At 49.4% G+C, this 26757-nt stretch overlaps 1 protein-coding gene and 2 long non-coding RNA genes across 36 annotated transcripts in view; 1 reads left to right on the forward strand and 2 right to left on the reverse strand.

Moving 5' to 3' along the window:
* Positions 1 to 11614: 11614 nt before the first annotated feature.
* LOC120096506 (uncharacterized) lies at positions 11615 to 16872 on the reverse strand. Of its 2 annotated transcripts, XR_005493029.2 has the most exons (4): positions 16765 to 16872; positions 15927 to 16030; positions 13137 to 13331; positions 11615 to 12364 (listed from the first exon to the last, which is right to left on the reverse strand). It is a non-coding gene; the product is annotated as an uncharacterized LOC120096506 (long non-coding RNA). The 2 variants fall into 2 exon arrangements; XR_005493028.2 differs by lacking the exon at positions 16765 to 16872 and having other exon boundaries at positions 15927 to 16062.
* The window catches only part of LOC134481862 (uncharacterized), a 30987-nt gene continuing 17534 nt past the window's right edge, over positions 13305 to 26757 (forward strand). For both annotated transcript variants that reach the window (XR_010057726.1, XR_010057727.1), the window contains exon 1: positions 13305 to 15828. This is a non-coding gene — a long non-coding RNA (uncharacterized LOC134481862). The remainder of the gene's footprint in view (positions 15829 to 26757) is intronic.
* Positions 22436 to 26757, reverse strand: part of Depdc5 (DEP domain containing 5, GATOR1 subcomplex subunit) — a 130616-nt gene continuing 126294 nt past the window's right edge. For 31 of the 32 annotated variants that reach the window (XM_063273173.1, XM_063273168.1, XM_039091988.2 and 28 more), the window contains 2 exons: positions 26077 to 26159; positions 25219 to 25956 (listed from right to left, as the gene is read on the reverse strand). In XM_063273173.1, coding sequence (XP_063129243.1) covers positions 25664 to 25956; positions 26077 to 26159 — 376 coding nt within the window. In that variant the 3' untranslated portion in view covers positions 25219 to 25663. Of the gene's footprint in view, positions 25957 to 26076; positions 26160 to 26757 lie in introns of all 32 variants that reach the window. The other variant, NM_001107229.1, reaches the window with a different exon arrangement.

A 26757-nucleotide genomic window follows, 5' to 3' on the forward strand; every position in this document is an offset into this window, starting at 1 on the left:
GCAGCTTTCGGCATTTAGCCGTTAAACTCTCCCGGTAGCCACGGTCTGTGAGCTGCTGCCTTGAACTGTGCTGCAGTGAGAACCAGTTCACAGCCCACCCCCACCCCTAACTCCTACCAGGTCTCCTTCAGGCTCTGTTGGGAGCTGGGCTCTGGGAAGAGGGAGGAAGGGCATTTGCTTCAGTTCCCCACAAGATCTTTGCTATGTAGTAACCCAGGCTAACACCTCAGACTCACTACGTAGCCCAGGCTGGTCTCAATTCCTGATTTTCCTGGCTCGGCCTTCTGTGTGCTGGCTGAGATTACAGATCCGTGCAATTGTGTCCATCCTGAACTTGTGCTTCTCTTTATTTTAATCTTTTGAGACAGGTTCCTTATACCCTCAAACATCTGATGTTCCTGTTTCCACACAAGCATTGGAATTATAGACCGGTGTTACCACACCCATCAAACATTTGTTTCTTGGCCAGAACTTTCTAGATCCTTTCATTGGAAGCTCCTAGGTGATACTTGCCTCCAGCTTCTGTGCGGTTTCTGTGGTGTTGTCTCCAGCTGGAAAAAGAGCTGGGGGCGGGTCTGAGGAGGCTGTTGTGTTGTCTTTGACACTCAGGATTTCCTGTCTGTGACATAGAGACCTCACTGGTGAATGGCTCCGTTCTTTTGGGACGACCTCAAACTTTCTTGCTCTGAAAGTCTGGGGGCATTGGAAAAGCTAACAACTGTCAAAAGATAAAACCAGGCTGCTCCTAAAGCCAGGTATTGGGCTGACATTGTAATTTAACGGTAGAACACCTACCAAGCCATGCAAGACTCTAGGTCTAATTCCCAGCACTCCAAACAGATGAAGCTGGGCGTGGTGGTGCACGCTTTTATCTCTGGGCTCCTGAGGAAAAGGCAGGTGGGTCTCTGAGCTCAAGCAGAAACTGATCTACAGAATGAGTTCAAAGACAGTCAGGGCTACATAAGTGAGACCCTGGCTCAAAATAAATAAATAAATAGATAGATAGATAGATAGATAGATAGATAGATAGATAGATAGATAGATAAATAGCTGAGACCTTATGGATGAGACAAGGAAACTAATCCCATTCCTTAGCGGGGCCATTTGCCTGTACTCTCCCATTTAGCTAAGGTGAGGTCAGTACTCTTCCCATTCTCACAGTAAGGGGGAAGGAGGCCAGGCGAGCGCAGCTTGCCAGCTTCAGCACAGCACAGAAACTGGGTTCCAGATGTGTCCTCGCCACTGTCTGTACCACTACCTTTGACTTTCTGAGGGTCTTCTGAGTCCTGGGCTGAGATTGTAACCGTCAAGTGCTCTCTCAATGGTGCCTTAAGTGAGAGGCAAAGGAGAGGGTCACTAGTCTTTGCCAAGGTTCTCTGCCAGGCAACTGTGCTAAAAAAATATCTTTTCCTTCCCAGGATGTTAGTAGGAGGCAAACAGATTGTTGCAGCCTCCTGGCTTCTTCCAGACGATGGCAGCGGACTGGCCCTGACTCAGGAAACAAAGCAATCTGAGAGGGCCAAGGCCACTGGAGAAGACTGGGCCCCAGGGTGGGGTGGGAGGTTGCTGTGCAGGGCTTATGGGAAGGATCCTTCTCTCCTAAAAGATATCAGAGTTTCCACCTAGCTCTTTACGGCATGAGCCCGAGCCACTTTTAAAACTCATTACTCACTCCCTGGACATCTTGGGCACACCATGTTCCCAGACTCTGCCCACAATTTTCTACCCACTAAAATGTCCTTATCTCTCCCTCCAAACCTTTCTGTTTCTTTAGTACTGCTCCTTTTTTTTTTTTTTTTTTTTTTTTTGGTAGACGAGTTCTCCTTACATAGCCCAGGCTGACCTCAAACTTTCAAACTTGTAATCCTCCTGCCTTTGCCTCCCAAATGTAAGGTTTAAAAGCACGCCCCATGATATATTTCCAGCAAGTCCTACCTTCAGAGAGTCTAATGACTCTGTCTCTCCAACAGTGGATACTATGTGGGAAGCCGGAAAGATGGCTCACAGAGTAGTTAAGAGCAGCACTTGGAGAGGACCTGAGTCCATTCTCAGCGCCACCATCAGGTAGCTCACAATCATCTTTAACTCCAGGTCCTGATGACTTCTCAGATACCTGAATTCAATCGAGTGCACATACCCGCATACAGACATATACACCTACACATAATTTAAAATTAGAAAAATAAATCTTTTAAATAAATAACAGGCATGGTAGCAGAGACTCATAGTCACAGCACTTGAGACACAGAGAAGAGACAAATTTGGGGCCAGCCTGTGCTACACTGTGAGACCTAACCTGTGCTACATTGTGAGCCCTGTCCTTTTTTTTTTTAATTCCTCCTCTTTTGCCTCCCTTCTTTTTAAAATTATGTATATGCGTGTTGAAGTGACATAAATTCTCTCCTTTTGCTGTGAGTTCCAGGAATCAAACTCAGGTCATCAGCTAGTGTGGCAGACACTTTTACAAAACAAAACAAAGACAAAGACAAAAACCAAATGCCTTTCAATTTCTGCCTATTTCTGGCATGACTCTAGTATCTGCTGTCTGCATAAAGTGGCATCAATAAGGTTGATGTTACTGACCAACTAGCAGGCCTCACGCATGTGTTATACCACTTAACAGAGCATCTGATCTGTTTTTCTTATACCCATTGAACAGGTAGAGAAACTAAGGTTCAGAGAGGCACCTGCTTACCCAAGGCCTGCATTAGAGTTAGCATTTGAACCTCCATCTTTGTGACCATAGAGTCTAGGTTCCTTGTCATTTCAAGCCTCTGCCTCTTACTTCCTCAGGAAGTTGTCATTTGACTGGTAGGATGAAAAGATCTGAGGCTACGGCTCTGGGTTTCATCTGTCCTCAGAGCCCTTGGACGCTGGGTTGGAGTCCTGGACTCAGGGACCGCTCTATGAATGCAGAATTGCATGTGGTTCTACCTTTCCTACCTTCTCTTTGTCACAGAAACCCACACTGGGGCCCTCTCTGCAAGAGACCAGGGTCACTGCCAGCCACACACGTACACCACCGACAGCTAATGACTAATTGGCAGCTGTGTGGAAGATGAGAGTGGAGGAAGCAAACAGGATTAAAAGAGCCAGGAGGGAGTGAGGGCCGGAACAGGGCACTCACACTGAACCTGCCAGCTTCAGTGGCCTTAAAAGTACAAGAGAGCTGCTGGACCTCGCCCCTCAACCTCAGCTCTTCTCCAGTAGCCCTGGAAACGCAGGCCGAGTCCCTGCAGCTCTCTGTGCTTGAGTCTCCTCTCGTGGGAAATGGGCATGCTGCGATGGTGCTGTCCCTGCTAGACCTTCTGGGCTGTGGCCAGGAGGAACGAGGATGTCCTACGAGACACTGACAATGCTATCAGTGCCTTCAAATATGGGCACGAGGATTGTCTCAACCTGAGGTGCTGTGAAATGGCTGAGCCAAAAAGGTCTGGGAGAAGCAGGGACCTCACAAAAGCATGGTCATAAAAAAAGATACTGACTCCTCCCTGTGAAGCCAACCCACAAAAGCCAACATTGGTGTGCACCTTTAATACCAGCACTCAGGAGGCAGAGGCAGGTGGATCTCTGAGTTGGAAGCCAGCCTAATCTACAGATCGAGTTCTGGGACAGCCCGGGAGGTCTACACAGAGAAACCTTGTCTCAAAACAAAACAAAACAAAACAAAACAAAACAAAACAAAAGATAGTGATCTAGACAGTTCAGCTTGCTATTCACACTCCCATCATGAACAACAGCCGCTTCTGCAGTGGTTGGTCCTCTGCACCTCCCACACCACCACCCCGAACCCCACCAGTGACCTCTGCACCTCCCACACCACCACCCCAAGCCCCACCAGTGACCTCTGCACCTCCCACACCACCACCCCAACCCCACCAGTGACCTCTGCACCTCCCACACCACCACCCCAACCCCACCAGTGACCTCTGCACCTCCCACACCACCACCCCAAACCCCACCAGTGACCTCTGCACCTCCCACACCACCACCCCAAACCCTACCAGTGACCTCTGCACCTCCCACACCACCACCCCAAACCCCACCAGTGACCTCTGCACCTCCCACACCACCACCCCAAACCCCACCAGTGACCTAACAGCCTCCTTCCTATCCCATTTTGCCCTTTCAAACTTGTCCCTCATCTTTTTTTTGTCTTGTTTTGCATTTTGTTTGTTGAGACAGGGTCCCACCCTGTTGCCTATGTATGTTCTGTAGCTGGCTTGAAACTTGCTATGTAGACCAGGCTGGTGTCAGACTCACAGAGATCCACCTGCCTCTGCCTCTCAAGTGCTGGGGTTAGAAGTGTGTGCCACCAAACCAGGTTAAGAAGCTTTTCAAGGGCTGGGGAGGAGGCTCAGTGGTTAAGAGCACCGACTGTTCTTCCAGAGGTCCTGAGTTCAAATCCCAGCAACCACATGGTGGCTCACAACCGTCTGTAATGGGATCTGATGCCCTCTTCTGGTGTGTCTGAAGACAGCTACAGTGGACTCACATAATAAATCTCTCTTTTTTTTTTTAAAAAAAAAAAAAGCTCTTCAAAAAAACTGTTTTGTTTTCAATTTTGTATGTGTGTGTTTTCGTGCACACACATACTCAGGAATACAGATGCCTAAAGAGGCCGGAGGCATCAGATTTCCCAGGGCTAGAGTTGCAGGTAATTCTGAGCTTTCCAGATGTGGGTGCTGGGGACCATGCATACTTCTGTCTGCTGAAGCATCACCAAGTAGTCTTAACCACTGAACTATCTTTTCAGCCTCAAAGTTAAGATATTCTAAAGAGGGGCTGGAGAGACGGCTCAACGGTTAAGAGCGCTGGCTGCTTTTCCAGAGAACCCTGTTCAACTCCCGTCACCCACATGGCAGCTCACACCTGTCTGTAACTCCAGTTCCAGGGGACCTGACGTCACAAAGCTATACATTCAGGCAAAATACCAATGCACATAAAAATAATTTTTAAAAAGATGTCCTAAAGAAAGACACTGGTAGCTTCTCCATTTGGCTCTCAGACTATTGAAAACAATGGCTCCCCCAGAAATTAGACTTTCCTCAGGATTCTTAGAAGAGTCTCTCAGGAAAAGGGAAAGGCTGGGCCTGGTAATGCCTGCTGTCAGCCAGAGGAAGAGTTTGCCTCCAGGATGAGATCTCGCACCATTCTCAGCTCCTCAGACCACCATCCAGAAGAGACTGGAGCCCAGACACGGATGACTGGACCACACCCTGACCAGGACTGCTCAGTCACACATACCTCTTAGCCTCTACTTAAACCTAAACCTCCTGTCAGGGCACTGAGGACTAGACTGGGGGGTGGGGGTGTCACTATATCTCAGTTTTCATTCCTCTTCCCAGTGTGGCCAAACCAATTACTTGTGTCTTCTCTGCGTTCCACCATTACTTTAGCTGAGGCTTCAGGTTTGCCCTAACAATCTTTACCAGGGTTGCCGGTGGAAGTGTGCAAAAGCCAGAAGTCATGTGTCCAGTGACTCTCCAGTGTGGCCCCGGTCATCTCAGGTCACCTCTGCTGACCTGGGAGGGAGAAGAGCTTATAGGCAGCAAGGTTCTGGCTCCCCTCAGGTGAGGGCTGTTGTTTTTGAGACAGGATCTCACTATGTAGGAGAAGCCAATCCTCCTGCCTCAGCCTCTGGAGTGTGGTGCATAAACAGGTCAGGCCCAGAGCTGTCCTCCTGACAGCTGCCCTGCGCTCTCACCTTCTACCCCACTGTGTGTGTTTAAGGTTGTGCTGTCCCTAGCTGTGGCTTCTGTTATCTTCCACAGCAACCCAGAGTCGAAAATCCAATTCACAGATAACTGGCTAGGAAAGGTCGGAACCGGGCTCTCTACTCCAGTCAGGTTCCCTCTGCCTCATCCCTCCTCCTCTCTTACCTAAACCAGACCCTCCCCTCTTCAGGTATCAGCATAAACTAGCTCCCTTTGTAAGGATCCCTTGGTGTCAGGCCTGGGTGCTTATTGGTCCTGTCCTACAATGGGGGCTTTCTCTCTTTACCACAAGGGTAGCTCCGTGATGTAGACCCCTTCCTTGTCAGGCTTCGGGCGACCAGAGCGGAGCGCTGTGCTGGGCAGACAGCAGGTGCTCAGCAACTTCTTGCCAGATGATGGACTTGGTCGTGCCAGAGCCAAATGCTATGGGAGAGGCAGCAGAGAAAGCTTTGGACTTCTGCCATGCCTTACATTAGCAGTATCTTCTCCAAGTCCTGACAGCCAAGCCCTCCCGGCTGAAGCTCTCCGAATTCCGGTCACTGCTTCACCTTGGGAAGGCAGCCGCAGCCCTCACCAAGCAGTCATTGACGTCACGGTGGTGCCAGGAGCTGCCCCATTAATATTTAATGTGGCCCTTACTGCAGCAGAGATGCAGGCAAGAAGAACTGGAAGGGTCTAAGTCTCGGCTCTCTGGAGCCGTGGGGGCAGGGGCAGGGGGTCACTAATGGGAAAGGGCTTCCTAAGCCATTCAGCCTGGCGGATGAGAACTGCGCCAGCCCTTTATAGTCCATGGCTTAATTCTGAAAGAGCCAGGGCGGCATGTGGCCCGCAGTGGGACAACAAGACTGCTGACTGAGCCCAAGTCCTAAATAAATGGGGGATTAGGGGCTTCTGGGGAACTTCCCTGGAGACAGTGGGAGGGTTGAGTCCTGGCGCCAGGCAGGCAGACCACCCTGCATAGTGATCTGATCAGAGTCTCCCTTTGCTACCTAAGGAGTTGGAGCAAATACATTTAGGGCTGCTGCCGTGGTTGAGGCAGGGAATGCAGAGGACTTGCTAGCACAGAGTGGACCCTCCACAAACGTGGAGCCTCTTCTAAGAAAGACGTGAAACGGCCTTCATGGATTCAGCGGCCAGGGAAAGAGCAGCAGAAAAGGGAGCTTGGAGCCAAATTATGATCCCAAACCAGGAGAGGTGACGGACGACTCCTGTTTAATCGATGAGGCTTCTGAGGGTCAAGGAAGCCATGTGGTCCAGATGGGACCATGCAGAGCTAGGGCCGAGCAGAGCAGCAGTCCCCCAGGACTCTACCAGCTGAGAGGTTCATTCGCCGTCATCTGCCTGGTGGGAACGGCAGATGAATTCACAAGGCACAAGGGTACCATTCCATTTGGGGGCTAGGACAATAGGAGAGACCTCACCTGCCCACCTACCTCCTCCTGTCTACTTCAGGAAGCCCGAGCTGCCTAGGGGAGAAAGAAAGCTTCCAGGATGTTTCGATCTGAACCAAGAAAGCACTTAGGTCAGGGGTTCTTTCCTCTATTTCTGCTGTCCATGGCCTCCTGGTAGGGACGATGAGTCACTCCGTGAGGAACAACTACTTCAGATTCCTTTACACAAAGCCAGTCCTCAGAGTCTGTGTTTTTCCTGTGCCAGAAACTGATGGACAACTGCAGTGAGAGAGAAGTGCACACGTTCGAAGAGGAGAATCAGCGCTCACACAGCCGCTCTCTGCTCTCTGTGGGAGCAGGGCGAACAATACCATGGCCCAGGACTACTGCCCCTAGTTTTGAAATCCTGGTTTAAGACTTTCTGAGGGCTGGACAGATGGTTCAGCTGTTAAGAACACTTGCTGTTCTAGCAAAAGACCGGAGGCTCAGTTCCCAACACACACACACACACACACACACACACACACACACACACACTCACACACTCACACACACAACACATACACAATACATACTCACAACACACACTCACAACACACACACAACACACACACACTCACAACACACACTCACATCACACACACACACACTCACATCACACACACTCACATCACACACACACTCACATACACACACTCACACTCACATCACACACTCACATACTCACACACACTCACACACACACTCACATCACACACACTCACATCACACACACTCACATACTCACACACACTCACACACATCACACACACTCACACACATCACACACACTCACATACTCACACACACTCACACACACATCACACACACACACTCACACACTCACAACACACATACACACACTCACAACACACACTCACATACTCACACACACTCACATCACGCACACACACACACGCACTTGAGGCTCAGAACCAAATGTAGCTCCATTGTAGAGAGCATTCAGTGAGGTCAGGCATGCATATGCTTCCTAAGTACATAGTTAAGCCACTGGAAGGAGGATTAGGAATGTTTCTTCACCTGCTCATATGTGAGAGCAGGGCAGAGCAGGTTTACAGGGGACAGGAGCCACACACTGGGAAGTTGACTGGGAAGTTGACTAAGGGTATGGTATAGGACTCTAGGTCCAGGGACCAAATTCTCTCTTTTTAAAAATAAGACGTGCCAGGGGTGATGGCTCCTGCTCCCCCCGCCCCCGGAGCTGGGGACCGAACCCAGGGCCTTGCGCTTGCTAGGCAAGCGCTCTACCACTGAGCTAAATCCCCAACCCCGGCTCCTGCTTTTAATCCCGGGCAAAGACCGGTGTGTAGTTGATCCAGTTTAGACTTACCCCTTTGTAAGCCTAGCTTACAAGTGAACGAGACTCACACTACGATTTTTATTTGGCTTTGACAATTACTGGGGAGGAACCCCTAGTCTACTTTTCTAACTGTTGTCCTGGCTACATCATCGAACCTCAACACAGGTGTATCCCTGAGTCTACAGAGTGGATTCCAGGTCAGCCAGGACGACACAGAGAAGCCCGATCTCAAAAAGTTATGCGGGGGAGCAAACCCAGGGACCCACATGTAGTAGGCATGTGCTCTAGGACTGAGTGAAAGTCCTTGCTCCAGAGCGCTTAATTATATTCTTTGCTTTTATTTATTTATTTATTTATTTATTTATTTATTTATTTAGACACAGGACCTTACACTGTAGCCCAGGCTGGCCTTGAACACATGGCAATTCTCCTGCTTCAGCTCCTTAGTACTGGGGTTAGAGGTGTGAGTTACTAAACCCAGTTCAAGCTGCCTAATTCCATTGGCTTCTCTGACAGGCTAGAAAGCCTGCCTGTAAGCTTCCTGGAGACCCCAGGGCAGAGAAGGAAACGATTTGGGTATGAAGCCTTGACAAGGGTTCAGAAGAGCAAACAAACCAAATCTGGCACTGTGTGACACAAAACAAGTCACCTGGCTTCTCTGAACTCCAGCCCCCTTGTAAAACGAGCCATTCAGTCCTGGTTTATATAACTCCTCGGGCTGTCGAGATTGGATATTTTAGATGGAAGAGTATTTTGAAAAGCATTCGGTGTTTGACAATAAAAAAAGGGGGTTAGTTTTTAAAGAAACAAAAAGGAAAAGACCCCTGGATTCTCTCACAATAACCCTTGGAAACCAGTCAGACAATACAATATAAACCCAAATCCTGGCTTGTGGTTTCTATGAATTCGGCCAAATGAGTTAACTTCTGGCACTGCCAGAGGTTTGTTTGTTCTCCTACAGGGCATAAAAGCCCCAGAAAAAAAAGGAAGGACACCCAGATGCTGCAAGATACAAAATAGACAATCTGAGGAGAAGTCCACAAGCCCCCAAAACTCTGAGCAGCCAGCGTGGAAAGTCCAACGCCTGACTATAAACTCCATCGGGGTTACCCGATTCCCCCTCCCCCCTCCCCTCTCCCTCCCCCTCCCCCTACAAGCAGCCCCCATGCATCTTAGCCCACCCCAGGTAGACGGTGACTCAAGTCTCTGCAGAGGCTGGTCCCTCTGTCTCTGTTGCCATGGCGCTGCAGCACAAGCTAGCCAATCAGGAAAGAGACCCATATCTGAGCCTCTGTTAAAGCCAGAGCAGGCCAGGTCTTAGCCAATGGGAAGGGCGGCAGAGTGGCGCCACCATGGAAACCCCAGCAGCAGGTTCAAACCATGTTTTCACGTCTCATTTGCAGAGGCGGGGAAGGGAAGCAGGCTGGGTTTTCAGCGTCCACCTGCCCCTCTTTCTATAACTTCTATAAACTTCATCTTGCATTTCCAGGAAGACATTCAGGAGCATAGCAGGGGCACACAATATTGCCCAAGAGTCAGAACTGACTCCAGCTTAGCAGGACAATCTTTTGACTCCCCCTCATCGTTTCCCTTCACCCCACATGCTCAGCACTGTATGACCTTAGCCTGTCCCCATAGTTCTAACCAGCCCCATCTGACCTAGGGAGAGGCTGTGTGGGCTGCACAGAGATTCAAGCCCCAAGCAAGAGAAGGAACATGAGACTCACTCCAAAAGGACACTCATTTGTCCTTCAGCTATGAGGCTTTGAGCAAACTGCTTAACGTCTCCTCCTACGGGCAGGGGAGCAGGACGGAGACAAGGGTCTGATCCAGATATCATCTCACTAAGTAAGATTGGCAGAGAGAGCCAATGGGCTCCCGTGGTCACATTCCAGACTTACTGCTTTTCACCTTTATGCTCTAGTGGAAATGAGTGTATTAGAAACAGTTTCCCAAGGAGCAGCCCCATAAACAGAGCCAGTGGACACCAACAAGGCTGGGGAGTCTACTATGCAAGTTTCCAGGCTAAGTTGGTCACTCATTCTAGAGCTCATGGCCCCAGACGTAGTGACGAAGCTGCCTCTTAAAGCCATTCTCCCTGAATGTCAAGTCATGACCCAAGCTTAGCTCCTGTTTGCCTGCATCTGCATTCTTCACAAGATGGCCTTTCTTCCTTGGTTAGCAACCAGGGAGCCATACATCTTCACACCTTTCAGTCTGCAAACTCGGACTTAATAACAACTGCAAGGGAAATCGTGTCACAGGCTTTCCCTACTCCCTTCTGGCTTTCACTCGGTTGCCTGGCAACGGTTCTATCCAGAAACCTGGGTGCCATCCGCGGCATCTCTCTCACCCTCATCCTTCCTAGAATACATTGCTCAGTCATGACCATTTCATCTCCTAAGTGGTCCTTGAGACTGCTTGCCCACCCCACCCACAACTGCCATCCCCCATAACCACAGTGCAGAAGAAGCTCAAAACCGCAGATCTGATGGTGCTCTCTCTTGCTTACTTAGAACGTCTTTTGTTGTTGTTGTTTCGTTTTGCTTTTGAGACAATGTTTCTCTGTGTGGCCCTGGCTGTCCTGGAACTCACTCTGGAGACCAGGTTGGCCTGGAAAACAGAGATCTACCTGTCTGGGCTTTCTGATGCTGGTATTAAAGGTGTGAGCTTCCAAGTCCAGCTAGAACCTTTAAGGGTAGCAGTAAAAACACGTAGCATGCCCAAGATGAGTTTCCTCTGCAGTCCTGCTTTCTGAACATCATCCTACCCTTGTGCACCGTCTTCCTTCTCTGCCTAGGATGCTCCCCACCACCAAAGGTCCAGCTAATCCTACTTGCCCTTCAGCTTTCAGTTCAGTGGTTACTTCCTTAAAGTTCCCCAAGCCTCTACGATCAGGTTAGTTTGCCCTGTGTCAGATTCTCCTGGAACCATGGCTCCCTTTCTTTTCCTTTCAAACAATAGGTTAGTGACATTTATATGCATGTGGGTGTTTTGCCTGCATGTATATCTGTGCACAGTGTGCACGCTTGGTTCCTGAGGAGGCCAGAAGTGGGCTTCAGATCCCCTAGTAATGGAGTAATAGACAGTTGTGAGCTGCCATGTGGTTGCTGGGAATCATATCAGTACTCTTAATTGCTGAGCCATTTTTCTAGTCTCTACCTCTTATTTTTATTTATTTTAACAATAATAATAAGTCATAATATACCATTAGATGATGATGATGATGATGATTATGATGATGATGATGATGATGATGATGTTTGAAACATGGTTTTCTGTGTAGTCCTGGCTGCCCTGGAACTCACTCTGTAGACCAGGCTAGCCTTGAACTCATCAAGATCCACTTGCTTCTTCCTCTCGAGTGCTAGGATTCAAGGTATGTACTATCACCACCTAGCTTTCTATCTCCCATTTTAAGAGGCAGAAAATGTATTTGCTCTAGATCACACACGTAATAAATAGTGAAACTGGTGTTAAAATACAGGTACATCTGAATCCAAGGCCAAGGTCAGTAGGCAGTCCCTATGTCTCTGCATAGTGAACACCAGCGGTGCTGGGACAGCCCGCTCAATTGCTGACTGCTTACCTGCAAAAAACTTAATATCAATCAGTTGATTTGGGTTTTTTTTTATAAGTTTTTGCTTTGCTCTTGTCTGTCTGTCTGTCTCTTTTAAGACAGTCTCACCGTGTAGACCAGGCTGGCCTGGAACTCAGAGATCTCCCTCATCAAAGCAGGGGTTAGAGGCCACCATGTTCAGCTGACACCAGTGGAAACATTCCAGTCTAGACAGTCTCAGTGGTTCTCAGAGCAAATAGGTTCTTCCGTACGGCCGTCTGTCAATAACTTATAGCTAGTTCTTGCATCTCCCTTGTGTAGAATCCTCTCCAGGGGCCTGCAGAACGGAGGGCATTAGGTATCTGGAAACTAGCAAACCTGTATTCTCATCCCAACTCAGCCTCTCTCCTCAGCCAGCAAATTTCAAAGGAGAATTAAATAGGTGATTTTGACAAGCAAGGACATAAAATCATCAATTCCTGTCACCCTGGTTTCATAAAAGAAAGGGCAGCCTGACACAGAAAAATGTAGGACAGACAATCTCAGGATTAATTTAGCTTTATAAAAAGTCTCCATGTTGTCCCGGTTCTCATTTCTCCATGTCCCAGTGTGGACTCTGTCAGAGACTGGCCCAGGTCTACAGAACCTCTGCTCTAACCCAGTAAAGAATGTGTCATCAGCCAGAAAAACCAGAACGCAGTGCTCCGGTGCAGGAGGGTTCATCCCTCCCCTGATTTAAGAAGGAAGGAAAAGCAAATGTGTCTGGCACACAGACAGGAGACCAGACAGACTTCTCTGTCACACTGTAGCTTCGTGTCCAACTTTGATCTCTGCTGGAAGGGGCAAAGTCTCTCTCTCTCTCTCTCTCTCTCTCTCTCTCTCTCTCTCTCTCTCTCTCTCTCTCTCTCTTCCTCCCCCCCCTTTTATAATGCCAGGGTGCCTGTGAGCACCCAAGACCCCATTCCAGCAAGTAGAACCTGCTGAAGCCAGGCTAGCCATCCCAGCTCATGACTGGATGCCAATGAGAAAGCCTCATCACTCTTGCAAGGACAACACATTATTCCCTTGGACTTTTGACCTTGGTCTTTCTCACCAATCCACTCACTCACCGCACTGCAAAATTCTGTGTCCATGAAGGGAAAGAATGAGTTGGAGTTCATGGAGTTCTTGTGGAGTTCAGTCTGTGAGAGGCACACTCGATTGCAGTCGGGGATCAGTGCCACAGCGAAACACAGATCACATCTCGTGTGAGGGTTAATGTGGATTGTCGAGGTGCAGGATCCAGAGCCGTTCAAGAGATGCACCTGAGGGCACACGGATGAGGGATGCTCTGATTCAGGTTAACCGAGGTAGGAAGACCCGAGCTGTAGGTAGGCAGTGCCACTCCATGGACTGAGATCTCAGATTGGGTAGAGGGGAGGAAGCGAGCTGATCAACAGCCTTCTGTGCTCTCAGCTTCCTGACTGTGGATGCAAGGTGAGAAGCTGCCTCAAGGTCCTGCCACCACAATATCAATATCCCTGCCATGACAGGTTGTACCTCAAACCAGGAGCTGAAGAAATGCTTCCCCGTTGCTTCTGCCACAGCAGTAAGAATAGAAATGTAGGAAATGGAAGGGCCTCCCCGAGGCACTGGTTCGCCAGGCTGAGGGATAAAGATCGGGCTGAGATGGAAAGGAGAATGACAAAGCCCGAATCGCACACAGAGCTGCGAGGAGACCAGCGTGACTGCAGAGGGCCGAGTCACAGGGAAAGACATTCCTATGGAGCTAAGGAGGAGACCCATGATGTACTTGCCAGTTAAAGACCCTGGTACTTCTGTTAAGCAGATTAGGGTGTAGACCATGAAAAGTGATAAAATGTACGCATTCTTACTTCTCAAAGACAGGGAAAAAATAGTTGCCTCTTTAAGAAAAACTGGGGGCAGGAGAGATGGTTCAGTGATTGAGAGAACATTCTGCTACTCCTTAGGGGACCTGGATTCGGGTCCCAGCACCCACATGGTGACTCACGACCATCTGCAGCTCTAGTTCCAGAGGATCTGGTGCCCTCTTCTGACCTCCAACGGCACCAGGTATGCATGTGGCACACGGGCACACATGCAAGGCAAAACATTCATGCACAGAAAATAATAAATCTAAAAAAGTTTAAAACAAGTTAAATGGGGCTGGAGAGATGGCTCAGTAGTTAAGAACACTGGCTGCTCTTCCAGAGGTCCTGAGTTCAAATCCCAGCAACCACATGGTGGCTCACAACCATCTTTAATGGGATCTGATGCCCTCTTCTGGTGTGTCTGAAGACAGCTACAGTGTACTCATATACATAAAATAAATAAATAAATTTAAAAAAAAAGTTAAACGGACAGCGAAAAAAATGTCAACGATTTCAAATGGTAACAGAGTGGGGTGCAATGGCTCACACCCGGAATCCCAGCACTCCTCAGGAGTCTCCTCAGGAGTCTGAGGGAAGAGAAGAAAGTTCAAAGCCAGCCTGGGCCGCAGAGCAGGATGCCGGGTCACAACAACAAACTACTAATCCTAAAAGAACCAATATTACCAAGCACTCATCCCGTGTGATGTTGCACCTCTGACTGTCCTGGAACTGGTCCTATAGACCAGGCTGGTCTTGAACTCAGAGATCTATCTTTCTCTGCCTCCCACGTGCTGGGATTACCACTGCCCAGTTTTTTCTTCTTTTTTCTTTTTTTTACTTATCCTCCCTTTAATCTTCACCTCCCCTCTGTGAGGTAGGCAATGCTATTGTCCCCAAGTTATAGTTAACAATGAAGTACTGAGAGGTTAAAGAAAACTCCACCCCCTGCTTGGTTTGTGGCTTGGTTTTTGAGCATTGGTGTTAAGACATTGAGCTCAGGACCTCATACAGGCAAGTGCTCCCTACTGCCAAGCTACACTCCCAGTCCAAGAGATTGCCCCCTTAATGAATTCACATGCTAGGATAATGCTGCCCTTTTAGAGGCGCTGACCTGGGGTAGACTTGTAACTCAAGCTCCTTTTTAAGCCTTTGTTATTTGTGTGTGAAAGAATAGGTCACAGCATTCGTGTGGAGGTCTGCAGTTGGTGCTTGCCCTCTGCCTGGTTGAGGGAAGCCTTCTAGTTTCTGTTGCACTGTGTACTCCAGACCAATGGCCGGCAAGCTCCAGGTGACCCCCCAGCCTCCACCTGCCACCATCTTGCTCTAGGGAGGCTGATACAATACAGCAAACACAGAAGGACCAGTGTGGTTGGGATGGGAGGAAAGGTCGATTACAATATGTTTTTGCTCATGGATCAGGTGAGGGGGCTGAGGGAAGGGGAAATGTAGGATAATTCCAAGGCTTTCTGCTTGAATAACTGGGTAGATGATGGTACGGTTACTAAATCGGGGAAGACTGTGGGAGGAGCAGGCTTCAGGGGAGCTGGGGGCGGGGTGCACAGCTAAATCAAGAGTTTTGCTGTAACACATATGAGTTCCTCCAGAATCTCTAGTGAAGGGCTAGGGGAGCAACTGAACATAGAGGTAGGTGGGGTGGGAGCTAGGGCCCCGCACTGTGAGGACTGTGCAGACGCACAGAGCATAGTCAGGGCATGAGAAAGAAAGGAAGGCGACCACAGAGACCCAGCCTGGCCCAGCTCCACCGGCCAGCTCCAACCTCAGAAAGTTGGTTCCCTACTCAGGACCCTTGGTTTTCCCTCTCTAAGCAGTGGCCAGCGAGGTCATTCTGCGATGCTTCTGAGGACCGACAGCCACCTCAGGGCCACCGCCAACAAATGGAGCCCAAAATCCAACAGAACACAGACCAAAGGTATGTCCCAGGCTGAAGGGGCTGTGTGGGCAAGGTCATGGGGACCTGTTAATAGAATCTAGTCACCAGTAAGGTGCCAACAATTCTCGGTTACTTACCTGTAGAGGCCAGCTGGTACTGACCCGGAAATGGTGTTACACACTTGTAATCCCAGCAGTAGCAGGCTGAAACAGGAGGATTTTAACGTTGAGGCCACTCTGGGCTAAAGAAAGAGATGTTATCTCAAAGTATGACAAAAAAATAGTTAAACAAGCAAACACCACCATCATCACCACCACCACCCTCACCATCACCACCATCACTACCATCACCAACACACACACGCGCGCGCGCGCGCACACACACACACACACACACACACACACACACACACACACACACCACTTGAGCTAGAACTAAATAGGGCAGCAAGCAGTGTCCTGCACAGCTCCCTCCAGGATCCTGTGATCTGGGGATGTGAGTTTTTGCTTCACGGAGATTGCCCCTGTGAATCAGGAGAGGAAGGCCAAGGTGGCTTTATGCTCATAGAGTAACGTGCTCTTGCGGCTGGTCAGACCTCAGGGCTCCAGTACTGTGCAATGTGCACAGCGTGTGGCTGTCCTTGAGTGAGGAGTCAGCGCAGACTGACTAGGTCATGAATTAAAGCCCGATGCATATACTCTCAGGAATATCCTGAGAAGGAAAGAGGTCTACCCATCGCCTTCTAAGGTGGACCCTGCCACAGTTTTTAGCCCCTTTCCAGTCTGCACTGACTCGGTGGGGCAGTAATATGACATCAGGGAAATACTTCAGCACCCAGCAAGTTGCACCAAGGTATCTAAACCCATGGGTAGCCCTGGTCTCTGCATCTTCTAGAATCTACCTCTGGAGAAAGGCAGGCATGTCATTGGCAGCCTTTGGAAAGGCTGCTAAACCGTCAGCCTATGCCCCACTCACCATAAACTAAAGGTTCTGTTATTAGGTTCCTTTAACATGGCTACCCCATGTACTTCCTCTCTCTGCCTTTACCCAACACAACTTTCCAATAGCCCAGCAGGGTGGGTGAATAAATTCCTACTGAGAAGAGGCCACAAGAGGCTAACCTGAGTCCACCCCCCTTCCTTCTCTTGAAAATGTACAACTGTGTGTCACTTGATGTTCCTGTGATGGCATCTCTCTTCCTCTTTCTCTGGCCCTCACCCCTTCCCCTCACTTGGAGCCACTAAGCTTTCTGCCTCGGGGTCTCAGAATCTTCACATCTCTGCTCCCAGAATCTCTGCTCTTCTCCAACTCTGTCAGCCACCAGGTTTCCAGGAAAATTTCCAGAAGACAGCCTTCATCCCCAGCATGGCTTGAGGTCCCATCCAACCTCACAACCTCTTTGGCCTTTAGGACACTGTCCCCAATTATAATCCATAACTATAAAAATAATTACTGTGTATTTTGTTGTTGTTTGATGTCCTTCTCCCCTCCTGTATCTACAAAATGCTGGGTAGATGGTTATGTACATGTACATTGTACACACACACACACACACACACCCCTTAGAAGTTGATGTTTATTTTCTACCAGTCTTCCCCCTTTTGCCTTTGCCTGCAAAAGAACACCTTAAGACTGGTAGGTGCTCCCATCCATTGAGTGGCCTTTTCTGTGGGAGCCACAGTCCAGTTCCAGTAACCGTGTGAGCATTTCAGGCTGGGAAGGCCCGGATCAGCAGAGAGTGTCTGCTCACCTGAAGACCCGTTGGTGCCCTGGCTGAGCAGTAATGAACTCAGGCCTCAGCAGAGTCCACTGGACCTGAAATTCTCACAGCGTTTACCGTTATGGGCTGTTCTTCACTTTTTTTCTTTTTCTTTTTTCTTTTTTTTCGGAGCTGGGGACCGAACCCAGTGCCTTGCACTTGCTAGGCAAGCGCTCTACCACTGAGCTAAATCCCCAACCCTGTTCTTCACTTTCAATCCCTTAAGCTCCTCTATAGACTAGAGATCAGATGTTGTCTCCCTGGGATGTCCACAGAAATGCATTTCTGTCTGGGAGCCACCAATGAGTTCCGTGTCTCCTTGCTGCTGAGAGGGCAATGGGAGGCTGGGTGACATTAGGTGCCCTCCCAGAGACTAGTGGTCAGCCCTAGGGTCAGTCACCTCTAACAGGGCTCCCAGAAAGATGCCTGCAGGTCTGCAAAGGTTCCAGGAGAGAAACAGCCAATAGGAGAGGCTTCGATGACAGTGGAAAACTTGTGCACAGTCATGGCGGGATTCCTGCAGGACAGAACACACACACAGGGTTCTCAGTGGCATCCCTGTCCCGAGCTGCCAGCAGTTCTTGTGCCAGGTCCTCAGCCGGCCACTGCTGTGAAGAATTTGAGACTCCCTTTCTCTTTTATATGAAGATATCAATGACTAGACACAGTGAAAGCTCTTCTGTCAGTTATGCTGGGAGTCATGGGTTATTCTCTGCATGTTCTACAGAAAGCTCGTGAGCTGCACATGAGAGGATGGCCAGCAAATGTGTGGACAGCGAGTGACGTGCAAACGGCGCATAGATCCCTCTCTGCAGAGAGAGGTTGGCTTCGATTCTGCTAGGAGACAGGGGCATGCACTGATTCAGGGCTCTCAGAGTCTCAATCATAACAAACCGATTTAAACCTTCAGTTATGGGGTTGGTGATTTAGCTCAGTGGTAGAGCACTTGCCTAACAAGGGCAAGGCCCTGGGTTCGGTTCTCAGCTCCGAAAAAAAAGAAAAAAACCAAACCTTTATTTATTGGGCTGTTTCAAGAGGATGAAGGCTTAAAGAGCCCCACATATGTATGGAGGGATGCACACACCCAGCCTGGAGGGCTTCTCCTTGTCACCTCACCAGGCTGGCTCCCGCTGGCGGCTGCTGCCTCCTGGTTCCTGCAGAAGGCACTGAGGGGTAGACAGGCTCCCCATGTCTCCGAAGATTGGTTCCTCTTTCACTTCTGCTTTGAGGCGAGACACATCCTGTGCGTCAAGCCATGCAGGAGCTCCCCTGTCCTTTCAGCACCACGCACCCACAGCAGTCTGTGTGGTACCCAAGAATAGGAGGCACTGGCGACTTGGCCCTGACCACAGTGCTAAAGGCCCAGACCCAAGTCCTGTCCTCCCCTCCTCCCTAGGAGGCTGCTGGCCATGACCTCCCCCCTCGCCCCCGGGTTTTTCCTTCTCCTTTGCCTGTCTCTCATCCTCTCTAGGGAGCTCAATTTCCTCAGGCAATACTTTTCATTTCCTGGAGACTCAGTTTCTCCTAGGAGAGGTAAGGGTCCTATTACCCAGCTAGCTCCCCAGTGCTGTCCTCTGGTTCTAGCAGGACTCAGGTATGCACTTATCTGGGTTCAATACACAGGCAGCTCTTGCTGTTCTCTTCCTTCTGCTTTCTTTCTTTCTCCTTTTCTTTTTCTTCTGTCCTTCCCCAAGCTTCAGACTGGTTGGTAGCATTTGAGGTCCTTTATACCCTTGCCAGGCACATTCAAAATGGAGCATTCGGCTTCCCAGAAGGCATATGCACAACCCGAGCTTGGTCCGGGCGTGTGACTCAGTGGCAGGGTGCTTGCTGAACATGTGCCAGGCCCTGGGTTCAAACTTCAACACAATAAAAAAAAGCAAGCACCCTGTGCCACCCAGATGGCTATACAAAGCTAACTGCAAGGGTCCTCGCTATGACACCTTGAAGGTTGCCAGAGAGGCATCACCCCAGCCCCAGATTTAATGCATCCCATGGTGAACAGACGGCTCGGGATTGCACAGGGTGGTTTGAGCAGGGTGTGGTGGCCACATGCCTGGAATTTCAGCACCCTGGAGGCACAGCAAGAGGAATATGGGTCTGAAGCTATCCTGGGCCTGAAGGACCCTGATTCAATTAAAAAAAAAAAAACAAAAAACCCCAAAACCAAAAAACCAACAGCCTGTGTAATGACTCAATTCTCAGAGCCCTTATCTCCTAGGTCCTCAAACCAATTCTCCTTGAGTAATATAGCGAATATTTGATTATTCCCATTTTGTTACCATGGAAACAGATGCAGATCAGATGGATGGGGTGAGGGGAAGGAAGGCTGGCACAGGATCACACCATGATGAAACAAAACACTAAAGAAGGAGAGTGTCAGGAAGGAAGATGATTGAAGCCTGCCCTGGTTAGTGCCCCAGAATGAGGTTAGGAGCAGCAAAGCCTGAGAGAAGAAGCCCCACCTAGAGTAACCCCAGAGACAAGTTGGTTCAGGGAGCCCAGACAATGGCCCACTTGTCATTCCAGATTGCACCCCAGAACTTGATTTTTTTTTTCCGGAGCTGGGGACCAAACCCAGGGCCTTGCGCTTCCTAGGCAAGCGCTCTACCACTGAGCTAAATCCCCAACCCCTCACCCCAGAACTTGAAAACACTTTTCAAAATCAATCGTCAAAAGTGTAGGCTGGACAGGTCAGGCTAGAACACCCCCACCCCCACTCACACCCACTCACACACACACACACACACACACACTCACACACACACTCATATACACACGATCTTTCACACACACACACACACACACACACTCTCTCTCTCACACACACACACACACACAGCTTTTCTCATTTCAGTCTTTAGCTCACTAATCTGTACAAGTGTTCTAGCAATCTAGCTTCCCCCTTTCCTACCAGGAGAGCTTCTTCCTTGAGAACTCTTTTTTTTTTTTTTTTGGTTCTTTTTTTTTCGGAGCTGGGGACCGAACCCAGGGCCTTGCGCTTCCTAGGCAAGCGCTCTACCACTGAGCTAAATCCCCAGCCCCTCCTTGAGAACTCTTACATTGCTCAAATGCCCATGTCTCATTTCCCCACGCATAGTCAAGTCCCCTCCCGTTTCTGTGGCACTTTTCCCAGTGCAGAGACCTCTTCCACAGTGCCACAGCTACTGCTGGGTCTGTACTCTAGTTCCCCAGTGCTGGCTGAATGAGTGAACCCAGCCAAATGTAAAAGAGCTCCTAATTTGGGAGGTGAATGTCCAGTGGAGGATACATGGATGAACAAGGTGTGTTCTTGACCCCCAGTAACTCTATAGAGATAAACACCAAGAACAAGGAATGTGTGAGAAAACACAAGAGCTCTAGGCCTTGGCATTTGAGCAACGAACACCACCAGGGAGGGAAGTGAGCTTGGATCAGCAATTTGGTATAATTCAAAAGCACACTGGCTCTGCCTGGAACTTGCTGTGTGGCTGTAATGGTCTCAGTCACTCCGGCCTAGCAACCTAGCAAGAATGATCACTATAGAGGCTTGGGGTTAGGCCTGCCATTGAGGAAGAACTCAGCTCTTCACATCTAGGAAGAAATACAAGGTTTCTCTTCTACTGGGGGAGGCCCATCTATGTGGACCATTTTGTTTTTTAAATCAGATCAAAATACTTGGTTATTTTTTCTCCTCCCCCATTCCCTTTCTGGCAAGGCCTCAGATATGTAGCCCATTCTGGCCTTGGATTCTTGGGCTCAAACTCATTCTCCTGCCTCAACCTCTGAATAGCTGGGGCTGTACCTTCACTCCCCTGTACCCGGTTCGCGTCATCTTTCTGATTTGCCTGTAGCAGGACTTTTGCTACTTTATTTCTCTTAGACAAGAGACTTGGGGACCGAGGACACATAGTTTGGAAAGGGACAGGACATTTTGCTTGACAAGAGACTTCCCTTTGAAGATAGCACTCATTATACACTTCTAGAATGCAGGGAGGGGTAAAGTGTAGTACAGGAACCAATAGGGTTGGACAAACATCAAAAGGTGTTGGGAAATCTTTCTCTTGGGATGCCATGGGTTTAAAAATATTTGTTTTGTCTCTTTGGAGACATCTGAGGAATATTGGATGGGAGGAAGTGAGCTTGGATCAGCAAAAGCACGGTGCTAAGAATCGAGGTTCTAGTGGCAACGGCCACAAGCTCCTGGGGAGCCAAAAGGCTTAACTCTACATAGTTACAGAAGGGAGACGTCTGCAGTCTCACAGTCTTGCAGCCAAGTGAGGTCAAAGGAGTATCCCAGGGCTCAGAGAAAAAAGGGGTTGCACTTCCCAGACCCTCTCCATGTCCTGTTCTCAGTGGTTAAGACCCCCTTCTTTTAAGAAATAGGAGCCAAGTCATGAGAAACAGATGATTCTGCTGCCTGCCAGCAGATGGAGGTCAAACCTGAAGGCTGTAAGACCTGGCTCTTGGCACATGCTCTTTTGACAAGCAAGAGAGAGACTCGGAGAGCACTCTCCACTATGTTTAGGGTAAGCGTATGCCTATAGTTTTAAGGCTAGGAGCTGCCTGAAGCTCCTGCAGGCCCAGGGGGAAAAATAGGCAAGGTCCTGGGTGCTGGGGAAAGCCACTCTTTACTCCATCAGGGATTCTGTGTGGGAAGCTATGGCCCTGTTGCAGGATGCCTATGTCTGCAGGGCTGCACCATGCATGAAATCTGCAGTTTGAGGTGAAAGGGTTGGCACAATGCATGATCAGGCTATGCTATCCCACAAAACAGCCCAGCCTGGATTTCTTTCTGCGGTATGGCCTGGCCTCCACCTCCAGAGGCCTTCCTTTCACCTCTTCTCAGACATGTGCCAAGTATGATCAGCCTAGCACACAGCAGGCTCTCAGAAAGTCGGTGACTGTAGAGAACTATGAACTGGCTTGCATTCTGCTTCCCTCCTATTTTCTATCCACTTTTGTGAACCTTCGCAGACCTCAATATATTTTATTTTAAAAAATTCAATTAATTTGTGCATGTATGTATATATGTGGATACATGGGTACCACAACTTGTGTGTGGATGTCAGAGAACTTTCTGAGGTTGATTCTTTCCACCATATGGGTCTGAGGAACTGAACTTAAATCACCGAAGGCAAGCACCTCTATTTATTGAGCTGGCCCCTCATTCCCTTTAATGCTGAGCTTGTTTTTAACTTTTTTCTTCTTCTCTTTTTTCCTTTTTTTTTTTTTTTTTCGGAGCTGGGGACCGAACCCAGGGCCTTGCGCTTGCTAGGCAAACGCTCTACCACTGAGCTAAATCCCCAACCCCAAGTTTGTTTTGAAACATATATGTTAGAGCTGTGGATGGATCCAGGGGCTTATACATAGTTGGTGTGCTCTTCTGTCCTGGGACTCAGCTTGTTGATCAGGCTAACCTCGAGCTCACAGAGACCTCTTAGTCATTAGTCTTTGCCTCCCTAGTACTGGGATTAGAGTCCTGTGTCACCATACCAGGCTCAGGGTTAAGCTTCTAATGCATGAGACCTTAGTGGGGACACATTTTAGACTGTAGCTCCCCTGAGGCAAGGCTCTGAAGTCGGGCACCAGGGATGGGGGGAGGTAGCCAAGTTGTCTGGCTGGCTAAGTAGGTGTTGATGGAAGAGGGCAGTGCACTGGAATCTGGAATGCTAGACTGCAGGAACTGGAGCTCAAGGTCAGGAACGCCTCAGAATCAGCTGACAGGCAAGTGACCTGGTTCCAATTCATCAGTTGATCTTCTGTCAGATCATTGTCTTCCAAGTTACCTCTGGACTATGACAAAAACTGTATGTGAAGAGGCAATTGGTGGTTTTGCAGGATGGATAACAGGACCACAGCAGATCACCTGGTCAGGCCTGGCCAACAGTGACCAGCACTATCACAGAGAAGGCTGGCATGGCACCCTGAACAGGCCCATCTGGGAGAGCGAGAACTAGAGATTTGCTGTCTTCTCAGTTCTTTCAAATGAAGCTGTCCTTTGTGTGTGTGTCCTGGAGTGGCCTCAAGTCCACAGCAGGCTTCTCCCCTCTCCCTGGGTCTCTCAAGTGCTTCGGTTACAGGTACACGCCACAAGTCAGCTGTACCTGCCTCAACCCAGCTACTCTGGACAGCTCCTACTGACAAGAAGACTGACAGTGAGAGGAGTAATATTCAGAAGAAAGGGTGGGGGGTGGGAAAAGCTAAGCTTCCCATGAATCACACTTTCCCACGTTAGCAGCTTACTCTCTCAAAAGCTTCACATGCACAAGCCAGGGACGTGGCTCAGCCACTGAGAGCACTTGCAGGCTCACTTCCCAGCACCTACATGGTGGCTCACAAACATCTAGACTCTAGCTCCAGGGGATCTGATGTACGTGCGCGTGCGTACACACACACACACACACACACACACACACACACACACACACACACACAACCTTAAAAGAAAAAGCCTTTGCACACAGGACTTAATACTTGTGATTAGAAGTTCCAGGTGAGTACAGCTTGGCACGGTATATGCAGATTTGAGCTGGTTAAGTCTGGTTTGAAGGATGCGCTACTCCCAAGGCAGCAGTGAAAAAGCCCATCAGGCTAGACAATGCTTCACCGCTATACTTCTGTGATGCTATGAATTGAGTCCAGGGCCTGGTGCCTATTGTGTTGGCTCTGATCTGCAAATCCAGCACCCTACCTAAGGGTTTTGGACTAGGTAGTGAGGAGAATTCTAAGTCTAAATGTAGTGGAGCTGCCTGTTCGTTTTTAAGATTTATTTTTGTGTTATGTGATGAGTACTTTGTTTGCATGTGGATATATGTTTGTTTACATGTGTGCCTGATGCCAAAGGAGGTCAGAAGAGGGTGTGGGGTCCCTTGGAACTCCAGTTATGGATGGTCGTGAGTGACCTCATGGGTGCTGGCACTGAACTCAGGTCCTCTGTAAGATCAGTCAAGTGCTCTTAACGGAGTCATCTTTCCAGCCCAAAGTGAGACTTTCTAAGGCAGTCTCACTGCAGAGCTCGACCTTGCTAAGAACACACACTGTGGAGGCCAGCCTGGCCTGGAACTCCATAATCCTCCTGCCTTAGCCTCCGAAACACTGATATTACAGGTACAAGCCGCTGTATCCTGCTTTTGTTGTTGACAAATAAACAACAAAAACCCAGTTTCCCAGGAGAATACAGTAGGATGATCCAGAGACAAGTTAGGTTTTCCTAGAGGTAAGAGAAAGACAGGAGGGCTGGGCCTGCAGCTGCACACAGGCCCAGGAGAGGTAAAGGATGGGAAAGCTGGTTAGAAGGTACATCAATGGGGAGTGTGATAAGCTCTAGCACGTGAGGGAGCAGCAGCCACAACTACCAGACGCTCCTCTAGGCCTTTGCCTCCCCCGAGCAGTCTAGAGCCAAGAGCTTTCCTTGGATGTCAGAAATGCCATGATGTCTGCTCCCCTGAGCTGGTACAGCCCCTCAACGAGGCCTCTCTCTGACAACACAAGTCTAGTACTGTGTTGTACTGAGTAATACTGTCCACAGGATCCTTGTTCCTGCAAAAGGACTTTTAAAAAGAAACCTACCAGTCAACTCATAGGCAGACTCAAGACCCGTGTGTCCCGCAGCCCTCTCGCCACCAGGTGACCTGCCTGGCCAGCTGCCAGCCATGATGGGACTGCTGCTATGAACAAGGCTGGGAACAGACACTGTGTGGGGGGCTTTATTCACTTCTGCTATGTACACGTATGTACAGCTGGTATGAGGCAATGGTACACTATGTCACAGAATTATCCTATACACACACATTCTTGGGCAGAAAGCAGGAGGTTCTTTCTGTTCCAAATATCCCACTGCTGGTGAGGAAAAAGGACCTTAATGGAAGCTGCCTACCCCATTCCCAGACACTGACTCCCTCCCACGGACAATCTGTGCCTCCCCCTGCCTCGGGCACGTGATGGCGAGATCTGGGTGGTGGTAGCAACAGCAGCTGCTTCCAGTCTTTCTCCTCACTCACACTTGTGCAAGAGGCCAAATATCAGCAGTGGCCCCACTCGCTGACAGGAGCAGCCTGACACCTGATGCCCAGAGCCTAGCTGGACAGCCAGCTCCAGGATACCCACAGCCTCTCCTAATGGAGCAGCCTGGCGTCAGGGAGCGCTGGCGTGCATCTTCTCCAGGCAGTTTGTCCAGAATGTGACCAGGCGGTTGTCACGGTTGATACAGAAATCCGTGAAGTCCTTCAGCAGCCGATCGGCAAACTTCTCATCCCCCGTGGCACTAGAGCGCCATGTCTTGGTCAGCATGGTGTTATAGGCCCAGTTGTAGCCAACCCGCTCCTCACAGAACATGTTTTGGTTGGTGGAGCTGGTAGAGTTCCGTCGCCGCCGCTGCTGCCCAGAAAACTTGCGTTTGGAGTACGGCAGCTGAAGAAACACTGTTCCTGAAGGGAGAGACCCAGCCTGAGTGAAGCTGTTGGTAAACAATCGCAGCTGGTTCTGGAGGCCCTGCCCCTGCAGGCCCGGGCGGGGACTCGTGCACCCACCCACAACCAGGTCCTCACCTGTGACGTGGATATACTGTGGTTTATTCTCAGCAGGGAAGTTAAACGCGGAGGCAGAATATTTATCTTGCACAAATCCAAACCTATGGTAAGGACAGACACACAGACACATGGTCTCATTAGCTAGAGAAGCAGGGAGCAGTGTGCAGCTAGATTCTGACAGGCCAAGATGCTGGAATGTGGAAAGGCCTCCCATGTGGAGCACGCAGTCTACGTGTTTTTGTCCTCGGTAGTCCTCAACATCTGCCTTTCAACTCCGAGGCTGCCAGCTCTCCTGCAGTGACTACAGCACTCTATCCAGCCTCCATTTCCACTTAGCACCTTCCCTTCCCCACATGTCCTCCCCTCTGTGGTCCCCACTTAACCTTCACTCTGCCTCTTGTGGAGTCTGTCCTGGCAGGCTGCTCACCAAGCCCCATCTTATGTTTTCTTGCCACCCCTGACTGTTGTCATGCTGACATTGAGAAGGTTCTTGATAAAGGTCCTCACTGAAATGGAATGAAGTGTCTTAATCAAAACTCTCTCCTTTAAGGTGAGGAGCAATCCAAGGCTCTTTGCCGTGCTGTGCTCTAGAAATGGGAATTGAGCAGAAACCATTTCTCATCTGTGACCTGTCCTGTTCCACTTCTTATCTATAGCTTGTTCTATTCCTGGTTTTTCTATTTCCATAAAGCACATTTA

Source organism: Rattus norvegicus, chromosome 14 (genome assembly GCF_036323735.1).
Source record: "Rattus norvegicus strain BN/NHsdMcwi chromosome 14, GRCr8, whole genome shotgun sequence".
NCBI lineage: Eukaryota > Metazoa > Chordata > Mammalia > Rodentia > Muridae > Rattus > Rattus norvegicus.